General features: G+C 45.4%; 1 protein-coding gene across 1 annotated transcript in view; it reads right to left on the bottom strand.

The window, feature by feature from the left end:
• Positions 1 to 25,373, bottom strand: part of st6galnac3 (ST6 (alpha-N-acetyl-neuraminyl-2,3-beta-galactosyl-1,3)-N-acetylgalactosaminide alpha-2,6-sialyltransferase 3) — a 197,768-nt gene that overhangs the window by 83,010 nt on the left and 89,385 nt on the right. The window contains exon 3 of the mRNA XM_052010705.1: positions 23,186 to 23,595. Coding sequence (XP_051866665.1) covers positions 23,186 to 23,595 — 410 coding nt within the window. The remainder of the gene's footprint in view (positions 1 to 23,185; positions 23,596 to 25,373) is intronic.

The raw sequence follows: 25,373 nt of genomic DNA on the forward strand, positions 1-25,373 counted from the left end.
TATTGGAGAAAACACACACAGCATTGCAAACTGAGGACACGTGTATGCGCGTGCACATAACATTGGTGTATTTTATACGTTGCTTCAAAAGTGGTCCCGCGCAGCCTAAAAGTTTCCAGCATTATTTTTAAAAAGTGCATGGCAGTTCCTCACAGTGGTCAATATTTATCCTCAATCAACGTCATGAACAACTGATATTTACGTCACTAACCTATTGCTATTTGTAGGATCTTGCTGTGTGTATGTCATGCTCCTGCATTTCTTACATTAAAACAGTAACTATACTTCAAGGGTACTTCACTAGTTGTAAAGAGTTTTGAGGTGTAGTAAAAGATGGCCTAGAGATATATATTGCTTCCTCTTTTCCCTGGCAACATATTCTGCAATTCTAGGACAGCATTTCCTCAAGCGCATTCAAATTTGGAAAGGGAGAACTGGCAATATATATAGAACCACATGCATCCCAAAGCTCTTTACATTCAAAGTGTGAATTGGAACTTACCAACAAACCGTGAAGGGAAATTACTGAGCTGGTTGGAAGATTGGTGAGGCAATGGAAAGACAAATGGAGGAATAATGTGCAGGCACTTGGACTGGAAACAAGTGACTGCTGGAGTCTCACAAGACTCACAGGTCTCTTCATTAGCAATTCACTATGTTTATTAACGACTTAGATAGCACTATAGAGAGTGATATGTGGAGGCTTATCAATGACACAAAGATAAGAGGCACAGTAAGTACTGCATGTGGGAAGATAGAATTATGAAAAGATCAGAATTGACCACAGGAGTAAGAAAATTTGTGGCAGATGGATTTCATCTTGGGTATGTTTGAAATCATCCACTTCTAATCAGAATTGATAGTTTTTTTAAATGACGTAGAGCTAATCACAGTGGATACTTAAATGAATTTTTGGGTCCACGTTATAGATCACTGAAACTTAGTGTTTGGGTACAATAATAATCAGCAACAGTAAGAAAAGATTAGCCTTTATAAATAGCTGGTCAGAATATGAAAGGGAGGAAGTGTTACTACAGCTGTATTCTGAGCAAAAAACAAGTTGCTGGAGGAACCTAGGGGGTCAGGCAGCATGTGTAGAGGGGAATGGACGGTCGATGTTTCAGGTCGAGACCCTTCATCTGGACTGATGCGGGCAGGGTGTAAGTTGGTAGCGAAGTTGATGAAATTGACTGAACTGTACTCTAAGTCCTGATTATACCACATCAGGAGCACTATGTGTAGTTCTACACACCATACCACAGAGAGAATATATTCATATTCCTATTTTTCCTCTGGGATTACAACATTGAAGGAGGTCCATCGCCTATGCCACTTTCAGAGAATTTCCATCAGTCCCATTCCCCCACTTATTTCTCTGTAACCTCTTCTCTCCCATACACCCATCAACTCCCCCCTAATTCTCCTGTCACCATCTTACACCAGGGATAATTTACAACAGTCAATTAACTTGCTAGCATGTCTTTGGGATGTGGGAGGAAACCAGAGCACTGGAGAAAACACACACAGTCACAGGGTGAACGTGCAAACTCCACACAGACAGCACCAGAAGTCGGGATCAAACACAGATCACTGGAGCTGTGAGGCAGCAGTGCTATGCCACCCTGATTGGTTTTAGAAGGTGTGCATCACCAGGGTTTTACCGCGGAAACAAAGAATCGCGAGAGGAGACCATCCCATCAGGAATCCAGGCCAATTCCATGTGGAGAAATCCAGTTTATCGCTTTGCCTGTTGTTTCCTCACAGTTCTACAAATTAGTCTCCCTCTCATATTTATCCAGTTCCTTTTATAAACCCCTGATCGAATGCTTCTATCACCCTTATGGGCAGCCAGTCCAGTGTCATCACCAATCTCTACGTAAAAAGTTTTTCCAAGCTTTAAGAGGTTTTCAGCAGTTCTAAGGGCTAGATTATGAACAGTGATTGCAAACACTAAACTGATACTCCCTGCATAGAGAGTTAAATGGTAATTTAAATGAGAATTTTTGAACCTTGAAAATAGCTTGGGCAAATAAATAATAGATTGGGTAAGTAAAGGCAGCAACTAGTGGGAAATGTAGGACACAGAAACGTAACCTAAAGGTCAGACACAGGCCATTCAGGAGGGATATCGGGAAGCACAAAGAGTGGTAGAAATGTTCAATGCATGAAATGAAGTAGATTGTACCTCAAATAATAGTTTTAAACCTGAGATTGGTGGGTTTTCACTGGCCAGGAAGGGTAGATGGAGATCGGATGCAGATTCACAAAACACACTTGAGGGGCTGAATGGCCTGTACCTATCCCTTGCTTCCAAATGTAGCAGCTGCCAATTGTCAAGGCACCTCAAAGAGCAAATTGGATAAATTGCTGGATAATGTTTGATGTTAGTTGAGGGATAAGTGATGACCAGGACACTGGGGAGATCCCCTGCTCTTTGAATAGAACATGGAACAGTACAACACAGGAACAGGCCCTTCGGCCCACCATGTCTGTGCCGACCATGATGCCAAATTAAACTAAACTTAACTGCCTGCACATCATCCATCTCCCTCCATTCCCTGTTCATGCTCACGCACCTGTCTAAATACCACTTTAATGGCACAATCGTGCAAAGAAATTTAGACAGCTATTGAAATTAATGGAAAATGGAACCATGAAGAGTGAAGTTGAACATGAGCCTCAGAGGATGAGACAGTTCAATGCAATATGTATTACAAGCAGAATTATTCATTTGATTCAGGGTTTCCTCTATTTAAGTACCATGTTCACACCTCAGTGATACAGGAGCCAAGTCCCTTGATACAGGAGATGTGATTGGCCTGAACTAAACATTATGAAATACCAGCAAGTCATGAGCAAGAGAATCACATGCTGTGCAACTTGACTCCCAACATATTCTTTTACTGAAGTCTAAAGTACTGAAAACAAGGGAGGTGAGTACAATTTGCAGCCAATACGTTTAATGTTATTGGTAAAAAAAAATTCTCCCCTGCGAGTTCACTCTTAAGCTTTAAGAATAAATTGGATAGATACATGGACGGGAGAGGTCTGGAGGGTTATGGACTGGGTGCAGGTCAATGGGACTAGTGGAATAAAGTTTTGGCACAGACTAGAAGGGCTGAATGGCCTGTTTTCTGTGCTGTAGTGTTCTATGGTTCTATGGAAACATTAATTCATTTTCTGGATAAACATGAAAGCGAAATGATCAGTTTGTACCAAGGAAATTGTAGTTTACCAGTCAGTTCAATGGATGCATATGTCTTCCCACTGTAATAATGTGATTTTCTGTGTTGGTTACAAAGCCATTCATTCTGCATAAAAGCTGGATGACAACATGTTTGGCAGATAGCAGCAAGATGCGTAATAAAAGAAGAAAGAAGGGACACTTGTGCCTACTCTGGCTATCAAACTGTCTCAAAGCACTTCACCCACGATGTGTTGCACATTGCTGTTCCGTTTAATGTGCCAGCAATATCTCACAAATTGCAGTGAGAAGAATTACTTACTTTTTCCACACTGCAGGAAGATCTTTTACCCTGGACACTGGGGAAACTCTCTCTTTTCCTTTAAACAGTGCTGTACAAACAGGTCCATCCAAGAAGACATTTTGATCTGATGTGGCAAGGCTAGTTTCTGGATAATTTGGGCTGGAAAATTTTCGCTGCTTCCAAAGGCTGAAGCTTATGATTGGCAACTCAGTCCTCTTGGCCTTAACCCAGTGTAAATTTACTCACTGTGGCCTGCTGAGGTTGGAATGTCTACCTGTCCCCAGACTTGGCTATCAAGTAGAAGGCAAGCTTTTATCAGGTGATCCCATGCACTCTAAGGTTTTTGTCACAAAGTCCGCAAAACTGTACCATATCTTTGAAGCTTTCCCAAGTAACTTGCAGTTTGAGTCAGCAGGAAATAAGGCACAGTAGTGTAGCGGTTAGCGTAACACTATTACAGCGCCAGCGACCCAGGTTCAATTCCAGCCGCTGCCTGTAAGGAGTTTGCACACTCTCCCCCGTGGGTTTCTTCCAGGTGCTTCGGTTTCCTCCCGCATCCCAGACGGGTTAGGAAGTTGTGGGCATGCTATGTTGGCAATGGAAGCGTGGCGACACTTGCGGGCTGCCCCCAGAACACCCTATGCAAAAAGATGTATTTCACTGTGTATTTCGATGTACATGTGACTAATAAAGATATCTTAAATGTAACATTAGCATTCATTTCGAGAGGACTAGAACATAAAAGCAAGGATGTACTGCTGAGGCTTTATAATATTTGGAATATTGTGAGCAATTTTGGGGCCCATATCTAAGGAAAGATGTGCGAATGATTCCGGGAATGAAAGGCTTAACGTATGAGGAGCGTTTGATGTCTCTGGGCCTGTACTCAATGGAGTTCAGAAGGATGAGGGGGGAATCTCATTGAAACCTACTGGATACTGAAAGGCCCAGATAGAGTATTGGTATTGGTATTGGTTTATTATTGTCATTTGTACCGAGGTACAGTGAAAAGCTTGTCTTGCAAACCGATCATACAAGTCAATTCATTACACAGTGCAGTTACATTGAGTTAGTACAAACTGCATTGATGTAGTACAGGTAAAAACAGTAACAGTACAGAGTAAAGTGTCACAGCTACAGAGAAAGTGCAGTGCAATAAGGTGCAAGGTCACAACAAGGTAGATCATGAGGTCATAGTCCATCTCATTGTATAAGGGAACCGTTCAATAGTCTTATCACAGTGGGGTAGAAGCTGTCCTTAAGTCTGGTGGTACATGCCCTCAGGCACCTGTATCTTCTACCCGATGGAAGAGGAGAGGAGAGAAGAGAGAATTTCTTGGGTGGGTGGGGTCTTTGATTATGCTGGCTGCTACACCAAGACAACGAGAGGTAAAGACAGTGTCCAAGGAGGGAAGGCTGGCGTCCGTGATGCACTGGGCTGCGTCCACAACTCTCTGCAGCTTCTTGAGGTCCTGGGCAGAGCAGTTGCCTTACCAAGCCGTGATACATCCAGAGGATGTAGAGTGGATGTGGAGAGGATGCTTCCATTAGTAGGAAAGTCTAGGATCTGAGGGCACGGCCTCAGAATAAAGGGACGTCCCTTTAAAACTGAGATAAGGAGGAATTTCTTCAGCCAGTGGGAGGAGAATCTGTGGAACTGGTTGCCACAGAGGGCTGTGGAGGCCAAGTCACTGGGTGTATTTAAGGCTGAGGTTCATAGGTTCTTGATTGGGAAGGGGGTTAAGGGTTATGGAGAGAATGGGATTGAGAAAAATACAGCTATGATTGAATGGCGGAGCAGACTCAATGGGCCGAATGGCCTAATTCTGCTCCTATATCTCATAATCTTATGGTCTTGAACAAAAAAAATTATGTTGATGTAGAGGGATTGCACCATTGTTGGAGGTGTGCATTATGGACAAGGCATTAAACCAAAGTCCCATCTTCCATTTCAGGTGGATGCAAAAGATCCCACAGTGATATTCTGAACAAATCAGGGTGCTCCAGCCCACGTTACCTCCCAAGCAGCCTAATCTGGTCATTATCAAAGCAAAAATCTGCTAATAACAGAAATGGGCAGAGATGGGATAGATAGAATACTTTTTCCTCGGGCAGCAGAGTCTAGAACTAGAGGCACTTAAATTTAAGGTGAGAGGGGAAAAATTTAAAGGATATGGCTCCCTGAAAGTGGCCGCATAAGTTGATAGTATGGTAAAGAAGGCTTCAAGTTCCTGGGCGTCAACATCTTGCAGGATCTATCCTGGACCCAGCACATTGATGCAATCACGAAGAAGGCACGCCAGTGGCTCTACTTCATTAGGAGTTTGAGGAGATTTGCTATGTCGCCGAAGACTCTTGCAAATTTCTACAGATGTACGGTGGAGAGCATTCTGACTGGTTGTATCACTGCCTGGTATGGACGCTCCAATGTGCAGGATTGAAAGAGGCTCCAGAGGGTTGCAGACTCAGCCAGCTCCATCACGGGCACAACCCTCCCCACCATCAAGGACATCTTCACTACCTCGTTACTCCCCTTTTGCACTATTTAATTATTTTTGTAATATAGTAATTCTTGCCTTTATGTCTTGCACTGTACTGCTGCCGCAAAACAACAAATCTCACGACATACGTCAGTGATAATAAACCTGATTCTGATTCTGCTATGGCATGTTTGCCATCATTGGTCCAGGCATTGAGTTCAAGAGCCAAGAAGTTATATTGCAACGTTATAAAACTCTGGCTAGGCTGCATTTGGGGTACTGCATTCTATTCTGGTTGCCCCATTATAGAACACAGAACATTACAGCACAGTACAAGCCCTTAGGCCCACAATGTTGTGCCGACCTTTTAACCTACTCTAAGATCAAACTAACCATTCCCTCCCACATACCCCTCCATTCTTCTATCATCCATGTGTCTATCTCAGAGTCTCTTAAATGTCCCTAATGTATCTGCCTCCACCAGAACCCCTGGCAGCACGTTCCACACACCCACCTCTCTCTGTGTAAAAAACTTACCTCTGATATCTCCCCTGTACTTTCCTCCAATCACCTTAAACTTATGCCCCCTTATGTTACCAATTTCGGCCCTGGGAAAAAGTCTCTGACTGTCCACTCGATCTATGCCTCTTATCATCTTCTACACCTCTATCAAGTCACCTCTCATCCTCTCCAATCCAGGTAGCATCCTGGCAAATCTCCTCTGCACCCTCTCTAAAGCTTCCACATCCTTCCTACAATGAGGTGACCAGAACTGAACACAATATTCTAAGTGTGGTCTAACCAGGATCTTATAGAGCTGCAACATTATTTGACGGCACTTGAACTCATTTCCCCAACTAATGAAGGCCAGCACACCATACGCCTTCTTAACAACCCTATCAACCTGTGCGGCAACTTTGAGGGATCTAGGGGCTTGAACCCCAAGATCCCTCTGTTCCTCCAAACTGCTCAGAGTCCCACCATTAACCCTGTATTCTGCCTTCAAATTCAAACTTCCAAAGTGAATCAGTTCACACTTTTCCGGGTTGAACTCCATCTGCCACTTCTCAGCCAGCTTTACATCCTATCAATGTCTCGTTGTAACTCTCAACAACCTTCTACACTATCCAAAACACCAACCTTCATGTCATCTGCAAACTTACTAACTCACCCTTCCACTTCCTCATCCAAGTCATTGACAAAAATCACAAAGAGAATGGGTCCCAGAACAGATCCCTGAAGAATACCACTGGTCACCGACCTCCAGGCAGAATACGCTCCATCTACAACCACCCTCTCCCTTCTATGGGGCAAGTCAATTCTGAATCCACACAGCCAAGTTTCCCTGATCCCATGCCTCCCAACCTTCTCAATGAGCCTATCATGGGGAACCTTATCAAATGCCTTACTGAAGTCTATATACACCACATCCACTGCTCTACCTTCATCAATGTGTTTTGTCACATCCTCAAAGAATTCAATCAGGCTCGTGAGGCATGACCTGCCCCTCACAAAGCCATGCTGACTATCCCTAATCAGACTGTGCTTTTCCAAATACTCATAAATCCTGTCCCTAAGAATCTTTTCCAATAACTTACCCACCACTGAAGTAAGACTCAGTGGTCTATAATTCCCAGGGTTATCCCTATTCCCTTTCTTGAACAAAGGAAAAACATTTGCCACCCTCCAATCATCTGATACTACTCCTGTGGCCAGTGAGAATGCAAAGATCATCGCCAAGGGCTCAGAAATCTCTTCCCTCGCTTCCTGTAGTATCCTGGGATATATCCTGTCTGGCCCCGGGGACTTATCTATCCTAATGTTTTTCAACCTGTCTACATCAACAGTGCTGAGGTCGAGAGGGTTGAGAGCTTCAAGTTCCTGGGAGTGAACATCACCAATAGCCTGTCCTGGTCAAATCACGTAGGTGCCATGGCCAAGGATGCTCACCAGTGCCTCTACTTTCTCAGCAGGCTAAAGAAATTTGGTGTGTCCCCTTTGACACTCACCAACTTCTATCGATGCACCACAGAAAGCATCCTATGTGGATGCATCATGGCTTGGTACGGCAACTGCTCTGCCCAGGACCACAAGAATCTGCAGAAAGTTGTGGACACAGCCCAGCGCATCACGGAAACCAGCCTCCCCTCCTTGGACTCTGTCTTTGTCTCTCGCTACCTTGGTGTAGCAGCCAGCATAATCAAAGACCCCACCCACCCAGGACATTCTCTCTTCTCTCCTCTTCCATCGGGTAGAAGATACAGGAGCCTGAGGGCACGTACCACCAGGCTTAAGGACAGCTTCTATCCCACTGTGATAAGGTTTTCTTATACGATGAGATGGGCTCTGACCTCACCATCTACCTTGTTGTGACCTTGCACCTTATTGCACTGCACTTTCTCAGTAGCTGTGGCACTTTACTCTGTACTGTTATTGTTTTTACCTGTACTACATCAATGCATTCAGTACTAACTCAATGTAACTGCACTGTGTAATGAATTGACCTGTAAGATCGGTATGCAAGACAAGTTTTTCACTGTACCTCGGTACAAGTGATAATAATAAACCAATACCAATACCACATCCTCCTTCTTAAAATTGGCATGTTCTAGCTTATCAGCCTGTTTTACACTGTCCTCACAAACGTCAAGGTCTCTCTCACAGGAGAATATTGATGCAAAGTATTCATTAAGGACCTCCCCTACCTCTTCCAACTTCAGGCACATGTTTCCTCCTCTATTCGTGAACGGTCTTACCTTCACTCTAATCATCCTCCTGTTCTTCACATATGAGTAGAACACCTTGGGGTTTTTCTTAATCCTACTCACCAAGGCCTTCTCATGCCATCTTCTAGCTCTCTCTGTCCATTCTTAAGCACCTTCCTGGCTACCTTGTAATTCTCTAGAACCTCCCAGAACCTTCTAGAGGCTCTCTGGAGCCTTCTCTCTACAGGAAGGCTATGGAGGGGATGCAGAAGAAGTTTACCAAGATACTGCCTGGGCATGTGCTATAACGAGAGGTTGGACAAACTTGGGTTGTTTTCTCTGGACCAGCGCAGGCTGAGGGGAGTCCTGACGGAAGTTAATAAAACATGAGAGGCACAGATGGAGTAGACAGCCGGTATTTTCTTCCCAAGGTCGAAATGTTTAATACTAGAGAGCATGCATTTAAGGTGAGAGGGGGAAAGTTCAAAGGAGATACGTGGGGCAGCTATTTTACACAGAGATTGGTGGGTGCCTGGAATGCACTGCAAGGGGTGGGGGTGGAAGCAGGTACGATAGAGGTGTTTAAGAAGCTCTTAGATAGGCACATGAATGTGCAGAGAATGGAGGGATATGGATCATGTACAGGCAGAAAGGATTAGGTATTAACTTAATTAGTTCAGCCTAACATTGTGGGCCAAAAGGCCTGTTTCTATGCTGCTATGTTCTAATGCGGGTAAATGGGATTAGCACAGATTGGCATCATGGTCAACATGGACGAGGAGGGGTAGCGTCCGTATCTGTGCTGTATGTTTCTATGATTCCATGAAATCAGTAAATTGAAGACTAATCTATTTGAAAGGTAGAAGAGCCTCAAGAAGCTGAATGACTTTTGCTCTTGTGTTTCATACTTCTTGTCAGCCCACAGTGTGACCGATGCCATCAGATGGTGCTGTGACTGTCACCTGCCTGGGGCCGTCTGACCAATAAAATGATGTAAAGTGTGAATGCAGTCAGAACCAAGTGGATGTCAGACTGTCCCTGTTAAACACCTTGACTGTCCCATTCGTGTCACGTCTGATGATGGGATTAACTATACAGATCCCAGGGAAGTATTTTGAGGAAGAATGGGTGGTATTGGATGACTGTATCAAGGGGTATGAAAACAAAGCAGTAAATTGGAGACAGGTGTATTTTGGCTCAGCTCTATTTGAAAGACAGTGTGAAAGCTGTTTGTACTTGGGAATATCAGCATTTTAACCATCTTCAGCACTATGCCAATGTTCAAATGTGTGTGCAGTACTGGACCACGTTCAAGTGATTTGGCTTGGGGCCAACATAATTAATAGATTATTCAACATTTGTTGATTAGAACACTGAACCAATTAATCATGAGCAACTCTCCTGACTCTCAAACAGAAGGGCAGTGCTAACAGCAAAGGAAAGGGAATATATCAGCTTTCTGGGTGGACTTTCCCCTCATGCTATTGGAGGAAATAAAAAAGAGACAATGGTGTTTATTCTTTGTTGGTTTCTTGTACTATTAGTCATTCCTCTTGCCCTTTGAGGAGGTGCTGGTGAAATTGGACCATTGCTGGAGTCTGCTATTAGGTCGGATAAGGTCCAGAATTTTGACCCAACAACAATGAAGGAATGTTGATGTATTATCGTGTGAGGATAGTGTGTGACTTGCGGGAGAATTTGTCCTGATCCAGGGTCTTGACCCGAAATGTCGACCATCCCCTTGCCTCCACAGATGCTTCTTGGCCCACTGAGTTCCTCAAGCAGTTTGTTTTGTGCTCCCAAGTGCCTGCTGGCCTTGTCCTTATACGCAGTAGAGGTCGCGGGTTTGGGAGCTGCTGTTAAGGAAGCCAATTACAGAAGTGCATTCAGTAGATGGTACATATTGCAGTGTTGGTGCACCAGTGATGAAGGGAATGAACTTTTAAGGTGGCAGATGGAGTGCCAATCAAGTGAGCTGCTTTGTCATAAGTAATGCTGAGGTTAGACTCATAGAGTTAGGTGACCAGAACTGCACATAATACTCCAAGTGCGGTCTATCCAACATTTTCTACAACGTAAGATATTGATGCCTTAGCTGATGAAGGCAAGCGTGTCATATGCCTTCCTCACCACCTGTCTACCTGTGTTCCAATTTTCAAGGAACTATGTACTTGTACCCAAAGGGCTCTCTGTTCAACAACACTCCCTGGGGCCCTGAACTGTGTATGTCCTGCCCTGGTTTAACTTCCCAAAATGCATCACACTGCACTTGTCCCAGTTAAATTGCTCGCATTCCCAGTTGATCTATAGCCTGCTGTAATCTTATATAACCTTTCTCACTGTCCACTACACCACCAATTTTGGTGTCGTTTAATTATGTCACCTACATTCTCATCCAAATCAATAAGTTATATGACATTGGACCCAGCACTGATCCCTTTGACTCACCATTGGTCACAGGCGGCTAATTTGTAAAACAACCCTCCACTACCACCTTCTGTCTCCTACCACTGAGCCAATATTGTTTTATTTTTAGTTAAAAACAAAGTTTTTATTTATTCACCTAATTTTTATTTATTCAATTATTAATAATTTTAATAATTTCTGTAGATTATTGAAATTTTTTCAGTTTTTGAGCATGTGTGTGTGTGTGTGCGCGCGAGTGTGTGTGTGTGTGTGTGTGTGTGTGTGTGTGTGTGTGTGTGTGTGTGTGTGTGTGTGTGTGCTTGTGTGATGATTAGCATTTACACCGGTTCAGAGCTCACCTTGATACATCTAAATTTCTGCTGGCATTGTTCAATACTCTGGGGATTCTCACTCTTGGCCAATGCTATCACAAGGCTTAAGAAAAAGAAACCTCGACCCATCAATGAGATTATGACTGATAGAACCATAGAGTAATACAGCACGGAAACAGGCCCTTCGGCCCAACTGGTCCATGCCGACCAAGATGCCCATCCAAGCTAGTCCCATTTGCCTGTGTTTGGCCCATAACCTTCTAAACTTTGCTATCCATGTACCCGTCCAAATGTTTTTTGAAAGTTGTTATTGTGCCTGCCTCAACTACTTCCTCTGGCAGTTCATTCCACATACATACCACCCTCTGTGTAAAAAAGTTGCCCCTCAAATTCATATTAAATCTTTCCCCTTTCACCTTAAACCTATGCCCTCTAGCTATTGATTGCCCAACCCCGGGAAAAAGACTGAGTGCATTCACCCTATCTATCCCCCTCATGATTTTGTACACCTCTATAAAACCACCTCTCAGTCTCCTGAGATCCAAAGAAAAAAGTCCCAGCTTCTAGAGTCATAGAGTCATAGAGTACTACAGCACAGAAACAGGCCCTTTGGCCCATTTAGACCATGCTGACCTGATCTTCTGCCTAGTCCCATCTACTTGCACCCGGACCATATCCTTCCAAACCCCTCCCATTCATGTACCTATCCAAACTTCTCTTAAATGTTACAATTGAGCCCAGATCTACCACTTCCGCTGGCAGCTCGTTCCACACTCACACCACCCTCTGAGTGAAGAAGTTTCCACTCAGATTCCCCTTAAATATTTCACCTTTCACCCTAAACCTATGTCCTCCAGTTTTAGTCTCACCCAACCTTAGAGGAAAAGTCTACATGCATTCACCCTATCGGTACCCCTCATAATTTTGAATACCTCTATAAGATCTCCCCTCATTCTCCTGCGGTCCAGGGAATAAAGTCCTAACCTATTCAACCTTTCCCTAGAACTCAGGTCCTCAAGTCCCGGCAACATCCGTGTATATTTTCTCTGCACTCTTTCAAGCTTATTGATATCTTTTCTGTAGTTAGGTGACTAGAATTGCACACAATACTCTAAATTCGGCCTCACCAATGTCTTGTACAACTTCAACATAACATCCCAACTCCTGTACTCAATGCCCTGACTTACAAAGGCCAAAGTGCCAAAAGCTCTCTTTACGACCCTATCTACCTGTGACGCCTCTTTCAAGGAACTATGGATCTGTATTCCCAGGTCCCTTTGTTCTACTGCACACCTCAGTGCCCTACCATTCACTGTGTGAGTCCTTCCCTGGTTTCTCACACTTGTCTGCATTAAATTCCATCTGCCATTTTTCAGCCCATTTATCTAGCTGATCAAGATCACGCTGCAAGCTTTGATGGCCTTTCTCGCTGTCCACTACACCCCCAATCTTGGTGTCATCTGTAAATTTATTGATCCAGTTTACCACTTTATCATCTAAATCATTAATATAGATGATAAACAACAATGGACCCAGCACTGATCCCTGTGGCACACCACTAGTCACAGGCCTCCAGTCAGAGGGACAGTCATCTACTACCACTCTCTGGCTTCAATCCAATTGACTACTTCACCCTGAATGCCAAGCGACTTAACCTCCTGCACCAGCCTCCCATGCAGGACTTTGTCAAAGGCCTTGCTAAAGTCCATATAGACAACATCCACTGCCTTTCCCTCATCGACGTTCTTGGTAACCTCCTCAAAAAACTCTATAAGATTGGTTAGACATGACATACTATGCACAAAGCCATGCCGACTATCCCTAATCAGGCCCTGTATATCCAAATACTTATAAGTCATGTCCCTTACAATACCTTCCAATAATTTACCCGCGACTGATGTCAGGCTCACCAGCCTATAATTTCCCGGCTTATTCTTAGAGCCCTTCTTGAACAACTTGCTTGTCCAACCTCTCCCTATATCTCAGTCCCTCGAGTCCTTGCAACCTCCTTGTAAATCTTTTCTGCACTCTTTCCAGTTTAATAACATCTTTCCTATAACAGGGTGACCAAAACTGAATACAAAACTCCAAGTACTCCATTAATCTTCTACATCAGCACAACTTTTATGTTATGTAGCTTCCCATATCCCTTATTTCCCTTAATTTCAAAAAATCTTCATCACTGTTTTGAACATACTTGGTGACTAAGCCTCCACCGCCCTTTAGATAGAGAATTCCAAAGATTCTCTACCCTCTGCATGAAGAAATTTTTCTCCTTTCTATCCTGAATGGATGACCTCTTATTTTAAGACTGTGACCCCTGATCCTGGACACCCAGCCAAGGAAGACATCATCCCTGCACCACTCTGTAAAGCCCCGTAAGAATTTTGCTTGCATCAATGTGATCTCTTTTAAACTCCAGAGATATAGGCCCAGTCTACTTAACCTCATGGCACAATCCCCCATTATGGGAATTGATCTGGCCAACTTTGTTGCAGTCCCTCTCTTACACGTACACCCTTCCCTCAGGAGAGAGACCAAACCCATGTACAATATTCCAGGTGCAGTTTCGCCAGGGCCTTTTATAGTTGCAGTGAGACCTCTTTACACTTGTAATCAAACCTCTTGCAATTAAGGTCAACATACCTTTTACCGTACTAGTTTTTACTGAAACTTTTGTTAACTTTCAGTCATTCATGTAAGACATCAGGAACCATAGAAAACCAACAATTTTCGATTTCATCTTTTAAAAAATAGTGTCTTTCTTTTCTATTTTTCTCTACCAACATGGATGTCTTCACTTTTTCCCTCATTATATTCCATCTATCATGTCTTCATATTTACTTGGCAAGTCTATATCTCCCTGAAGCCTCACCTTAGCAACACTATGACCACTTTGATCATTTTGCACTGATATGGACTTTTTTTTTGTCTAAATTGTGTTCTTTCTTGTAAAAATTGTGTATAATTTATGTTTAAGTTGTTGCGACTCACCGTCCAGTCAGGCAAACCGGCTCAGCAGTTGGGTCACGCGGCGTCGGAGCGACAAGGCCCAAGATGGCGGGGGGCCTCGTCTTTCCCGAGCGACGGGGAGAAGCCGCGCGCAGGAAAGACTTGATGACGTGGTACTTACGTCATTGCCGGTTGCATTGGGCGGGAACAGTCTCCCTTAAAAGGCCCGGGCAAGGCGGGAAAATAAAGCAGTTCTTGTTTGACAATCCTTCGACTAGCGTCTTGTTTTATTCCGCGGTAGCAGCCACTACATTGGTGACACCGACGGTCCAAACGGATTTTGGACCCCCGCAATGGACGACAACGCAGCAGCCAACGCAGTGGCCCTCAAGCTGCCCACCTTTTGGACACTTCGGCCCAGCGTCTGGTTTGACCAGGCCGAAGCGCAATTCCACCTTCGGCAGATCACCTCCGACTCCACGAAGTACTACCAAGTGGTTAGCTCGCTGGACCAAGAGACAGCCGCCCAGGTCGGAGACTTCATCCAGTCACCTCTGGAGGAAGATAAGTACCCGGCTTTCAAAGACCTTTTGATTTGGACCTTCGGCCTCTCCCGTCGTGAGCGCGCCACCCGCCTGCTTCATCTGGATGGCCTGGGGGACAGATCCCCATCCGCCCTAATGAATGAGATGCTGGCATTGGCCGAGGGACACAGGCCATGCCTGATGTTTGAACAGGCCTTCCTCGAACCGCTCCCCGATGACATCCACCTGTTGTCAGCTGACGCCGACTTCAGCAACCCCCGTGAGGTAGCCGCCCAGGCAGATGTCCTGTGGAAGGCCAAACGCGAGAGTGGTTTGTCCGTCGGCCAAATCACCAGGCCGCGAGCCCAACGCCCGCCTCGCCCAGTCCCAGCAACCGAGCAGCCACACCCCAGGAACACAGACAACACAGGTGACCAGCTGTGTTTCTACAATCAGAGGTGGGGCGCGGAGGCCCGTCGATGCCACCCACCCTGCAAGTTTCAGGGAAACGCCAGGGCCAGCCGCCGCTGATGGCTATGGCGGCTGGCCGCCAACAGAGCCTCCTATTCGTTCAGGACAAGAAATCTGGACGGCGTTTCCTCGTTGATACTGGAGCAGAGGTCAGTATTTTGCCCCCGACTGGCCGCGACACTCGTAACAGGCCACCAGGTCCTGTACTCGATGCCACCAACGGTACAACGATATGGTCTTTCGGTACCCGTACACTTCAATTACAATTCGGCGGTAGCCGTTTTGCCTGGACCTTTACCCTTGCCACCGTCGCCCGACCACTCCTAGGAGCCGATTTCCTTCGGGCCCACAACCTATTAGTTGACCTGTGAGGGAACCGGTTAGTCCACTCTAGCACTTTCCAGACCTATCCCCTGGGAGAAATCAGTCTACCAGCCCCGTGCCTGGACTCCATTTCCCTTTCTGGCGACGATTTCACCAAGCTCCTAGCCAAATTCCCATCCATTTTGGCACCTCCGTTTACAAATTCTAGGCCCAAACACGGGGTACGACACTACATCATTACTACAGGGCCACCCCTTCATGCCCGAGCACGACGATTACCTCCAGACAAGCTCCGCCTGGCAAAGGAAGAGTTCCGTCACATGGAGGAGCTGGGGATTGTTCGCAGGTCAGACAGCCCCTGGGCCTCCCCCCTGCACATTGTCCCCAAAGCCACCGGAGGGTGGAGGCCCTGCGGCGACTATCGCAGGCTGAATGATGCCACCACCCCGGACCGCTATCCCATCCCTCACATCCAGGACTTGGCAGCGAACTTACATGGGGCCCGCATCTTTTCCAAAGTGGACCTCGTTCGGGGATACCACCAAATCCCGGTCCATCCGGATGACGTCCCCAAAACTTCAATTATCACCCCATTCGGCCTGTTCGAATTCCTTCGAATGCCGTTCGGCCTTAAGAACGCCGCACAGACCTTCCAGCGGCTGATGGATGCGGTAGGCCAAGACCTGGATTTCGTGTTCATTTACTTAGATGACATACTGATTGCCAGCTGTAACCGCCAAGAACACCTTTCCCACCTCCGCCAGCTATATTCCCGTCTCCGCGATTTCGGCCTCACGATCAACCCGTCCAAGTGCCAATTCAGACTTGACTCTATCGATTTCCTCGGCCACAAAATCACCAGCGACGGGGCAACACCCCTACCCGCCAAGGTAGACGCTATCCGCCATTTTGCCCGCCCCAACATGGTCAAAGGCCTACAGGAATTCCTTAGGATGGTCAACTTTTACCATCGGTTCATCCCTGCAGCAGCCCGTATCCTGCGTCCTCTGTTCTCGCTGATGGCTGGTAAGGGCAAGGACATCACCTGGAATGACGAGGCTGCGGCTGCCTTCGTTAAGGCCAAAGACGCTCTGGCAGATGCCACAATGCTTGTACACCCTAGGACAGACGTCCCAACCGCCCTCACGGTGGACGCGTCCAACACCGCGGTGGGTGGGGTACTGGAACAGCTAATCGAAGGCCGTTGGCAACCCTTGGCATTTTTCAGCAAGCACCTTAGACCACCCGAACTGAAATACAGCGCTTTTGATCGGGAACTTCTAGTGCTGTATCTGGCAGTCTGGCATTTCCGATACTTTCTAGAAGGCAAGCCATTCACCGCTTTCACCGATCATAAGCCTTTGTCCTTTGCCTTCTCCAAAGTCTTCGATCCCTGGTCAGCTCATCAGCAGAGACATTTATCCTACATTTCTGAATTCACAACAGATATCCAACATGTCTCCGAAAAGGATAATGTCATCGCTGATGCACTTTCCAGACCAACCATCCACAACCTGTCCTTGGGTGTCGACTACACGGCCCTAGCTGACGCACAGCAAGCCGACGACGAGCTGCCCAGCTACAGAACTGCAGTCTCGGGCCTGCAGCTCCGAGATTTCTTGGTTGGTCCAGGTCAGCAGACCCTACTTTGCGACATCGCGACAGGTCAGCCCCGCCCTATAGTCTCTGCAGCCTGGTGGAGACGCGTTTTCGACTCGGTACATGGGTTGGCGCACCCGTCCATCAGATCAACTGTCCGACTGGTCGCCAGCAAGTTTGTCTGGCATGGCCTGCGCAAACAAGTCAGTGAGTGGGCCAGGACTTGTCCGCACTGCCAGACATCGAAAATCCAACGACACACCAAAGTCCAGCCACAGCAGTTCGAGCCTACCCGTAGGAGGTTCGACCACATACACGTCGACCTCGTGGGCCCTCTGCCGGTTTCAAGAGGAGCCCGGTACCTCCTTACCATCGTGGACCGGTTCACGAGATGGCCAGAGGCGACCCCCCTGACTGACATCACGACTGATTCCTGCGCCCGGGCGCTGCTCACAACTTGGGTCTCACGTTTTGGTGTTCCGGCCCACATCACTTCAGACAGAGGCACCCAATTCACTTCTAGTCTCTGGGCTGCATTAGCGAACCTGCTAGGGACGCAGCTGCGCACCACCATGGCCTACCATCCTCAATCAAACGGGTTGGTGGAACGTTTTCACCGCCATCTGAAATCAGCCTTGATGGCCTGCCTGAAGGGTCCTAACTGGTTGATGAGCTGCCTTGGGTCCTGCTCGGCATACGCACTGGCCCCAAAGAAGACCTCCGCGCTTCATCCGCTGAGCTTGTGTACGGGGCGCCCCTAGTTGTCCCAGGGGATTTCATACCTGCCCTTCGAGACCAAGGGGAACAACCCCCAGCAGTCCTACAAAGACTGCGCGAGAAGCTTGGCGACTTGGCCCCGATTCCCACCTCGCGGCACGGTCAAGCCCCATCCTGCCAGCCCAAAGAACTACGAGACTGTAAGTTTGTTTTCGTTCGCAGGGGCACACCTCGGGCGCCGTTGCAACGACCATACGAGGGACCATTCCGAGTCATAAGGAATAATGGATCCACCTTTATTTTGGACGTTGGGGGCAGGGAACAGGTTTTCATGATGGACTGCCTCAAACCAGCCCATTTAGATCTGCAACAACCGGTCGAGGTTTCAACGTCGCGACGCAGAGGCTGACCCCCTAAGTGGTGGCTGGCACAGCCCGCGGACCTTGGGGACTGTATCGCCGGTTCTGGGGGGCGGTTGTGTAGTGACTCACCGTCCAGTCAGGCGAACCGGCTCGGCAGTTGGGTCGCGCAGCATCGGAGCGACGAGGCCCAAGATGGCAGCGGGCCTCGTCTTTCCCGAGCGACGGGGAGAACCCGCGCACGGGAAAGAGTTGATGACGTAGTACTTACGTCATTGCCGGTTGCATTGGGCGGGAACAGTCTCCCTTAAAAGGCCTGCGCAAGGTGGGAAAATAAACCAGTTCTTGTTTGACAATCCTTCGACTAGCGTCTCGTTTTATTCCGCGGTAGCAACCGCTACAAAGTAATGTTTTTCTTGTGAATGCTGCTTATGTTATGCTATGTGCCTGTGATGCTGCTGCAAGTTTTTCAATACGCTTGTGCACACATGTACTTGTGCATATGACAATCAACTTGACTTTGACTGTTGCAACTTCTCAATCCAAAAATGACCCTCATGTTTTTTGTCTGTTAACCAATCCTCATTAAACACCAGACATTATCTCCAAATCCATGAGCTCCAGTTTGTTCAATGACTGTTTTTGTGGCAACTTATCAAAAGCCTTCTGAAAATCCAATGCACCACATCCAATGGTTTACCTGAGCAATTCTGGTAGTTACAAGCACATAAAAACTCTTAACAACTTTTTCAAACATGATTTCCATTTCATACATCCACATTAGCTCTGCCAAGTCCTATTATGATTTTCTAAGTGCTCCATCTCCACTTCCTTAATAATAAAAAAGACTCAAGTGTTTTCCCTATTACTGTCAGGTGAACTGGTTGGTAGTTTCCCCATTTTCTCTCTCACTCTTTACTTAACATGTCTTATGAAGAAAGCTAGTGCTTTTCTCTTTGGAGTGACGAAGAGTGAGAGGTGACTTGACAGAAGTATGAGAGGGATAGATAAAGTGGATAGCCAGCACCTTTTCCCCAGGGCGGCAATGGCCAATACCAGAGGACATCCGTTTAAGGTGAGTGGAGGAAAGTTCAGGGGCAATGTCAGGGGTAGGTTTTTACACGGATAATGGTGGCTGCCTGGAATGCACTGCCGGAGGTGGTGGTAGAGGCTGATACAAAAGGGACATTTAAAAGACTCTTAGATGGGCACATGGATGTAAGAAAAATGGAGGGTTATGGGCTGTGTAGGAGGGAAGGGTTACATTGACTGTGGAGTAGGTTTGTATAGGTCGGCACAACATTGTGGGCCGAAGGCCCTGTACTGTGCTGTACTGTTCTATGTTCCAGTGGGCTTACATGGGAATTGTTCTAAAACCTTTCGACGTTTGGAAGATGACATCCAGTGTATTCATCAACACCACTGCCATCTCTTTCAAAATCTTGGGATGAAGGTCATCTGGTCCCAGGGGCATATCAGCTTTCGGCCCCATTAATTCCTCCAATACTATACCTGCAACCATCCACTGGGCCGTTCTAATAGCAGCTGTGGCAAGTCTCCTTCCATTCCCCCACTCACTCCACATGCACAGAACATCCCGATTTACCACACGTCTCTCGGTTTAAATCAGCCCAACAGTTTAAGGATTTGTTTGCAGAGGATCCAATTTGGCACTGACTTGAAAAGCATCGACAGTTTAGCACACAATAAAAAAGGTGCAATTCAATTTCTAGGCCACTGTCTTTTATTTCAGATTTATTTAATTTCCCTATTGCCGTGGTGAGATTTGAACTTGTGACTCAAAGTCATTAGTTCAGGCTACATACACCCTTCATAACTAAGACTAGGGCATTACATGACCATAGTAGAGTCTTGGCACTTATTTTTTCACTCCTGCTCACTATTGGGTGCATTGTGGCATGAGCCAAGGAAGGCCAGAATTTATTGATTATCACTAACATCTTAATTTGAAGCTGTTAAGTGTTAACTGTCTCGCTGTAGGATGGGAATCATTTATAAATCAAGCCCACTGATTTATATATGATTCCATCCCAAAACTACACAGTTGGTTTTCAAGGTAATTTGGAAACTTTGTGGTCACTTTTACATGGATCACAATGTTTTATTCACAGATTTCTATAAAATTTGAACATGAGAAATATGTACTGAATGGAATAGTCCAGATTTCTGGCTTACTGGTCCGGTAACACAGCACATGCTATTGTTAAAAGACGGGTGTTAAAATTACCATTGTAGTCCCTTTCTGTTGACAAAGAGCTATATCTCCACCCAAAACAGATCTCTCCTTTCATTGTAGGGATGAGCTGTGTACAAAATGGCTGCTCTTTTTCCTACTAATATCTGCAGTCACTGCAGCCATAGTAAATAGTTGAACAATGTATTAAGATATAAATGCAAATCTTTTGATGAATATTAATAACTGTGATACTGATATTGAGTTTGACTGCAATTACAGAAGCTGCCCTGCACCATTCGAGAAACATCACTTGTAATGTCACAGTTATTTTTATTCCTTAATCAAGTGGGATGTTTCACAGTGATTGAAGCTCTCCCATGGCTAAAGGATTCCATAAAGGTTACAGGCTCCAAAGACCGAAGGAAGAAATGCTGCAACAATTTCTTATAGCAGGATTGTCTGAAAAGAACATTTCCTTCTAGGTTGACAAATACAGGGAAACAGTAATCTGACTGTGCCCCAGGATAAGGGAGAACAGGAAAGGATTGCCATAGAATCATACAGCACAGAAGGAAGACATTCAGCCCATTGTGCCTCTTCTGGCTATTTGAAAGTTCCATCCAGCTATGATGAAAGGTTATCACCTGAAAGGTCACTCCCGCTAGAGGTTAACACTCTTTTCCTCTGGCCACAAATGCTGGCTGAACCATTGAATATCTCCAGCATCTTGTTTTATTTTGGATTTCTGGCACCTGTCATATTTTGTTCTTGATTAGTTCTGCTCTTTCTCCTTAGTGCTGCCACATTTTAAGTATGCATCTGATTGACTTTTGAAAGCTTCCAATAAATCAGCTTCAACGAGCCACTCAGGTAATGCATTACAGATCAAAACAGCACATCGTATACAAAATTTCTCCGCATCTCCCCCTCCAGTTCTTTTCCCAATTATCTGCAATTGTGTTTCTTGGTTCCTGACCCGTGTGACAGTGAAACAGTTTCTCATTTATCCTAATAAATCCCTTTATGATTCTGAACACCTTATTGATTTTCTCTTTAACCTCTGCTCTAAGGTAATGCTTCTCCAGCCTCTTTCCGCATTAGTCAAATCCCTGGAAAAAAACTTAGTAGCTCTTCCAGACCCTCTCCAAATCCGAAATATCCCCCTAAATGGCAGTGAACTTTGATTAACTTTGGAATGATACGAAGGTGAAGAAGTTTTAAGGCCAATTAAAGACATAAAATAAAGTTGTCTCATGGGAGGTGAGGGGATGGTACTGAATGTTAAATGCATGTTTCATAAGTAAAACAGTACAATGCTGGAAATCTGAAATAAAAAGAGAAAATACTGGAAATATTCAACAGGTCAGGCAGCATCTGTGGATGGAGAAATGGAGTTCTGGTAAATGGCCGGTCATGTATAATGTAGCTTGATGTTTACAGAAAAGAATGACAGCAAAATTAGCAGGGCACTAGAGGAGTGAGTAGATAATAACTACACAAAAGAAAATACTATAGGAAAGAAATAATGGAATTCAAAGTGGCAAAGATAGCAGTCTTTGATGTATGGATCTGTCTTTTGCAGCTCTAATTGAATGGACCCCTGAAAGTTCACCATCCTTAGCAACCCACTGGCTCCCTGACACCTTTATCCTTGTGACACATTTATTTCTACACTGTGGGGTTAAGTGACTCCTTGTCTGATTGGTAGATTTTTGACCATCAGTCAAACAGCTCATCTCCCTTGTGTTTCCAAAAAAAACTGAAGAAGCAGCACAACTTTGTTTTAATTCCAGTATGACTTTTCACCCAGAGTTGCTGCAGACACTTCAGAGTGGCAGCAGTGTCCTGAAGATTAAGCTTTAATTCCAGGTAAGACTTGACAATCTGAGAGAGTTGGCAGTATTGAGGAGATCAGGTAAAGGAGATGCTTCACTGCCTGAACCAAACCACAAAATATTCCTCGTATTGAACGACTTGTTTATAGAGAAAAACAAAGCCTCTTCAGTCTATACACATAATTGAATATCCCCGTGTCATTCCAATAAATCAACCTTTCCAAGGCTGTTAAATAGCTAAATCAACAGTACAAAAACATGAAGATAGCAGAGGGCCAATTCAAAATGGAAAAGGCGCCTTTTTATTGAAGCTGAAGGAATGGTGGGGAGTGCTTTGTTACTCACAGAAAAAGAGTAGAAGCGTAGATTTAAATGGACAAGAGGGCGAGTGAGAAATTAAGTGACCATATGTCCCCATATTGCAGAATAAACTCTTGGTGAGATACTATCTCCCTGGGCAAACAATGTTCTCAGAGGAGTCTGATAGTTGAGAAGGTCCCCTGGCGAGCTGTTGGAGCAGGTAGTGGAAAACCACCTTTTCCCAAAGGAAAATAATTCCAGCTGCTCCTTCTGCCCACGTTGTCCAGCATCCTTGGTGGAATCATTTGGGAAGATGGCCCTGCAACCTCTGCAATGCTTTGACAATCAACCTATGCCTCATAAGCCAAAGGTATGATTACAATGTTCTGTTTCCCTGATTAAACATTTTCCAATGTTTTAGCCATTATTTGTGGCAGGGCCGGCTATTTTACAAAGAGACCTGAGGCCCTCTGGATGAAACCACAAGAGTGCCTACCTATCCTTCCCCGTTTCCTGCTTGAAGATCCAGTCACAGTAGTTCATCCGTTCCTCCGTTGTCACATAGATCTTTGCGTGGGGGAACCTTCTGGCCAGCTTCTGCAACTCGTTGTACGTGGCTCCTTTCCCATCCCGCCGCATATTCCGATAGGGCCCCCAGATCACGTAGACAGTCTCGTTGGCCTCTCCAAAGTAATGCTGCTGCCTTTGCTGGAGGAATGGCACGCTGGTGTGGGACACCACCCTGACACTGGTCCTGGTGCCAACGTCGGACTCAAACCCCAGCGTGGGTGCGTTGTTCATTCTCCACACGCAGGGCGACTGGTCAATCAGCTTGCCGGCCTTCTGGCCAAGCATCTGTCCGGAGCTGGACACAATGCTACATCGGTCACAGTGCAGGCGGAGAGGCTACAAGAGAGAAAGAAAGAAAGACCTGAATTAATAAGATTTACTTATGACCTAAATTAAGATTCACTACCCTCTGACACTTCTTCTTTCAGAGGGTAGTGAATCTCTGGAATCTCTGCCTCTTTTGGCTTGGTTTGGTTTGGTTTATTATTCTTGTCACATGTACCGAGGTACAGTGAAAAACTTGTCTTGCATACAGTCCATACAGATCAATTCATTACAACAGTGCATTGAGGTAGTACAGTTAAAACAATAACAGAATGCAGAATAAAGTGTTACAGTACAGAGCAAATGCAGTGCAGGTAGACAGGTGCAAGGTTTCAATTTTCTTCATCTTAGTATAAGATTTAAACACTTCAATTGTTATGAAATGATAATTTATTTTAACTGTTGCTAACGAATGTGAGAGCGCAGTCTAAATATGTACTGGTGCCAAGACAAATAAAATCCTGGACAGTCTGCCGAACATTCCACGTTCTGTTGCTCAAGATTTCTCATTGAGAATTAATTCCCGCTCGCTCAACGCTTGCTGTAGTTATCAGAGCCACTCTAACTACTGGAAGAAGGGTTCAGAATAGCAGACATTATTTTAAGATTACATCTCGGCCAATCAGGAATGATACCAGGAATCATTTTTTCACATCAAGTGGAGAGGAAATCTAGCGCTTTCTCCCTTGAAAAGTGGGAGTCATTTTACCTGCAGTTTTGATCTCACATGCAGCAATGAAGCCAATCATACAAACTACTGGCCACAACATAGGGATTAGAAGCAGGAGTAGACCATTGAGCTGCACTCTCATTCCAGAAGATCATGGCAGATCTCTAACCTTGTATCTGCTTTCTTGACACACCCCCTTATCTGTGATTCTCTACTCTCTAAGAAGCTATCAATTTCATTCTTGAATATGCTCAGGATGGAGCATCCACAGGCTTCTGGGGTAGAGAGTTCAGAATAAAGAGGTCCTTTTTTCACCAATGCTCCAACAGTTGTGCTACCTCCTCAACAGGAATGGTAGGGTAATCTCAATCACCCTACCCTCTTCCCATAAACATTTTGATGTTCATTTTCAAATCCTTTATTTTCCTTAGATGGTGTTACAGTCTATGGCACAATCTGACAGCACTTCCCAAACCTGCAGATTCTGCCGTCCAGAAGGTCAAGCACATGGGAACACCACCACTTACTGCTTCCCCTCCAGGTTGCACACCATCCTGACTTGGAAATACACTGCCAGTCCTTCATCACCACTGGGTCTAAATCCTGGAAATTCCTCACCATTATTGAGGGAGTTTCTAACAGCTTCTATCCCACTGTTATAAGACTATTGAACAATCACTTAGTGTGATAAGGATGGACTCTTGACCTCACAATTTATCTCGTTATGACCTTGCACCTTATTGTCTACCTGCACTGCACTTTCTCTAACTGTAACACTTTATTCTGCATTCTGTTATTGTTTCCCTTGTACTACCTCAATGCACTGATGTGATGAAGTGATATGGACGGCATGCACAACAAAGTTTTTCACTGTACCTCGGTATGTGTGACAATAATAAACCAATTTACCATTACACTGTGGGAATACTTCCTCCAGAAGAACTGTAGGAGTTCAAGAAGGCAGCTCACCACCATCAATGGCAATTAGGCCTTGTAGATTCAGAAGATGAATCAAGTTTAAAAAAAAAGTTCACTGTATGAAACTTCTTCCTTTGAACTTTCTAAGGACATCCTTCAGTCTGTGCTCTCTTGCTCTCAGTTCAGTGTACAATTAGAAGCA

The sequence above is a fragment of the Pristis pectinata genome, chromosome 3 (genome assembly GCF_009764475.1).
Source record: "Pristis pectinata isolate sPriPec2 chromosome 3, sPriPec2.1.pri, whole genome shotgun sequence".
Taxonomy (NCBI): domain Eukaryota; kingdom Metazoa; phylum Chordata; class Chondrichthyes; order Rhinopristiformes; family Pristidae; genus Pristis; species Pristis pectinata.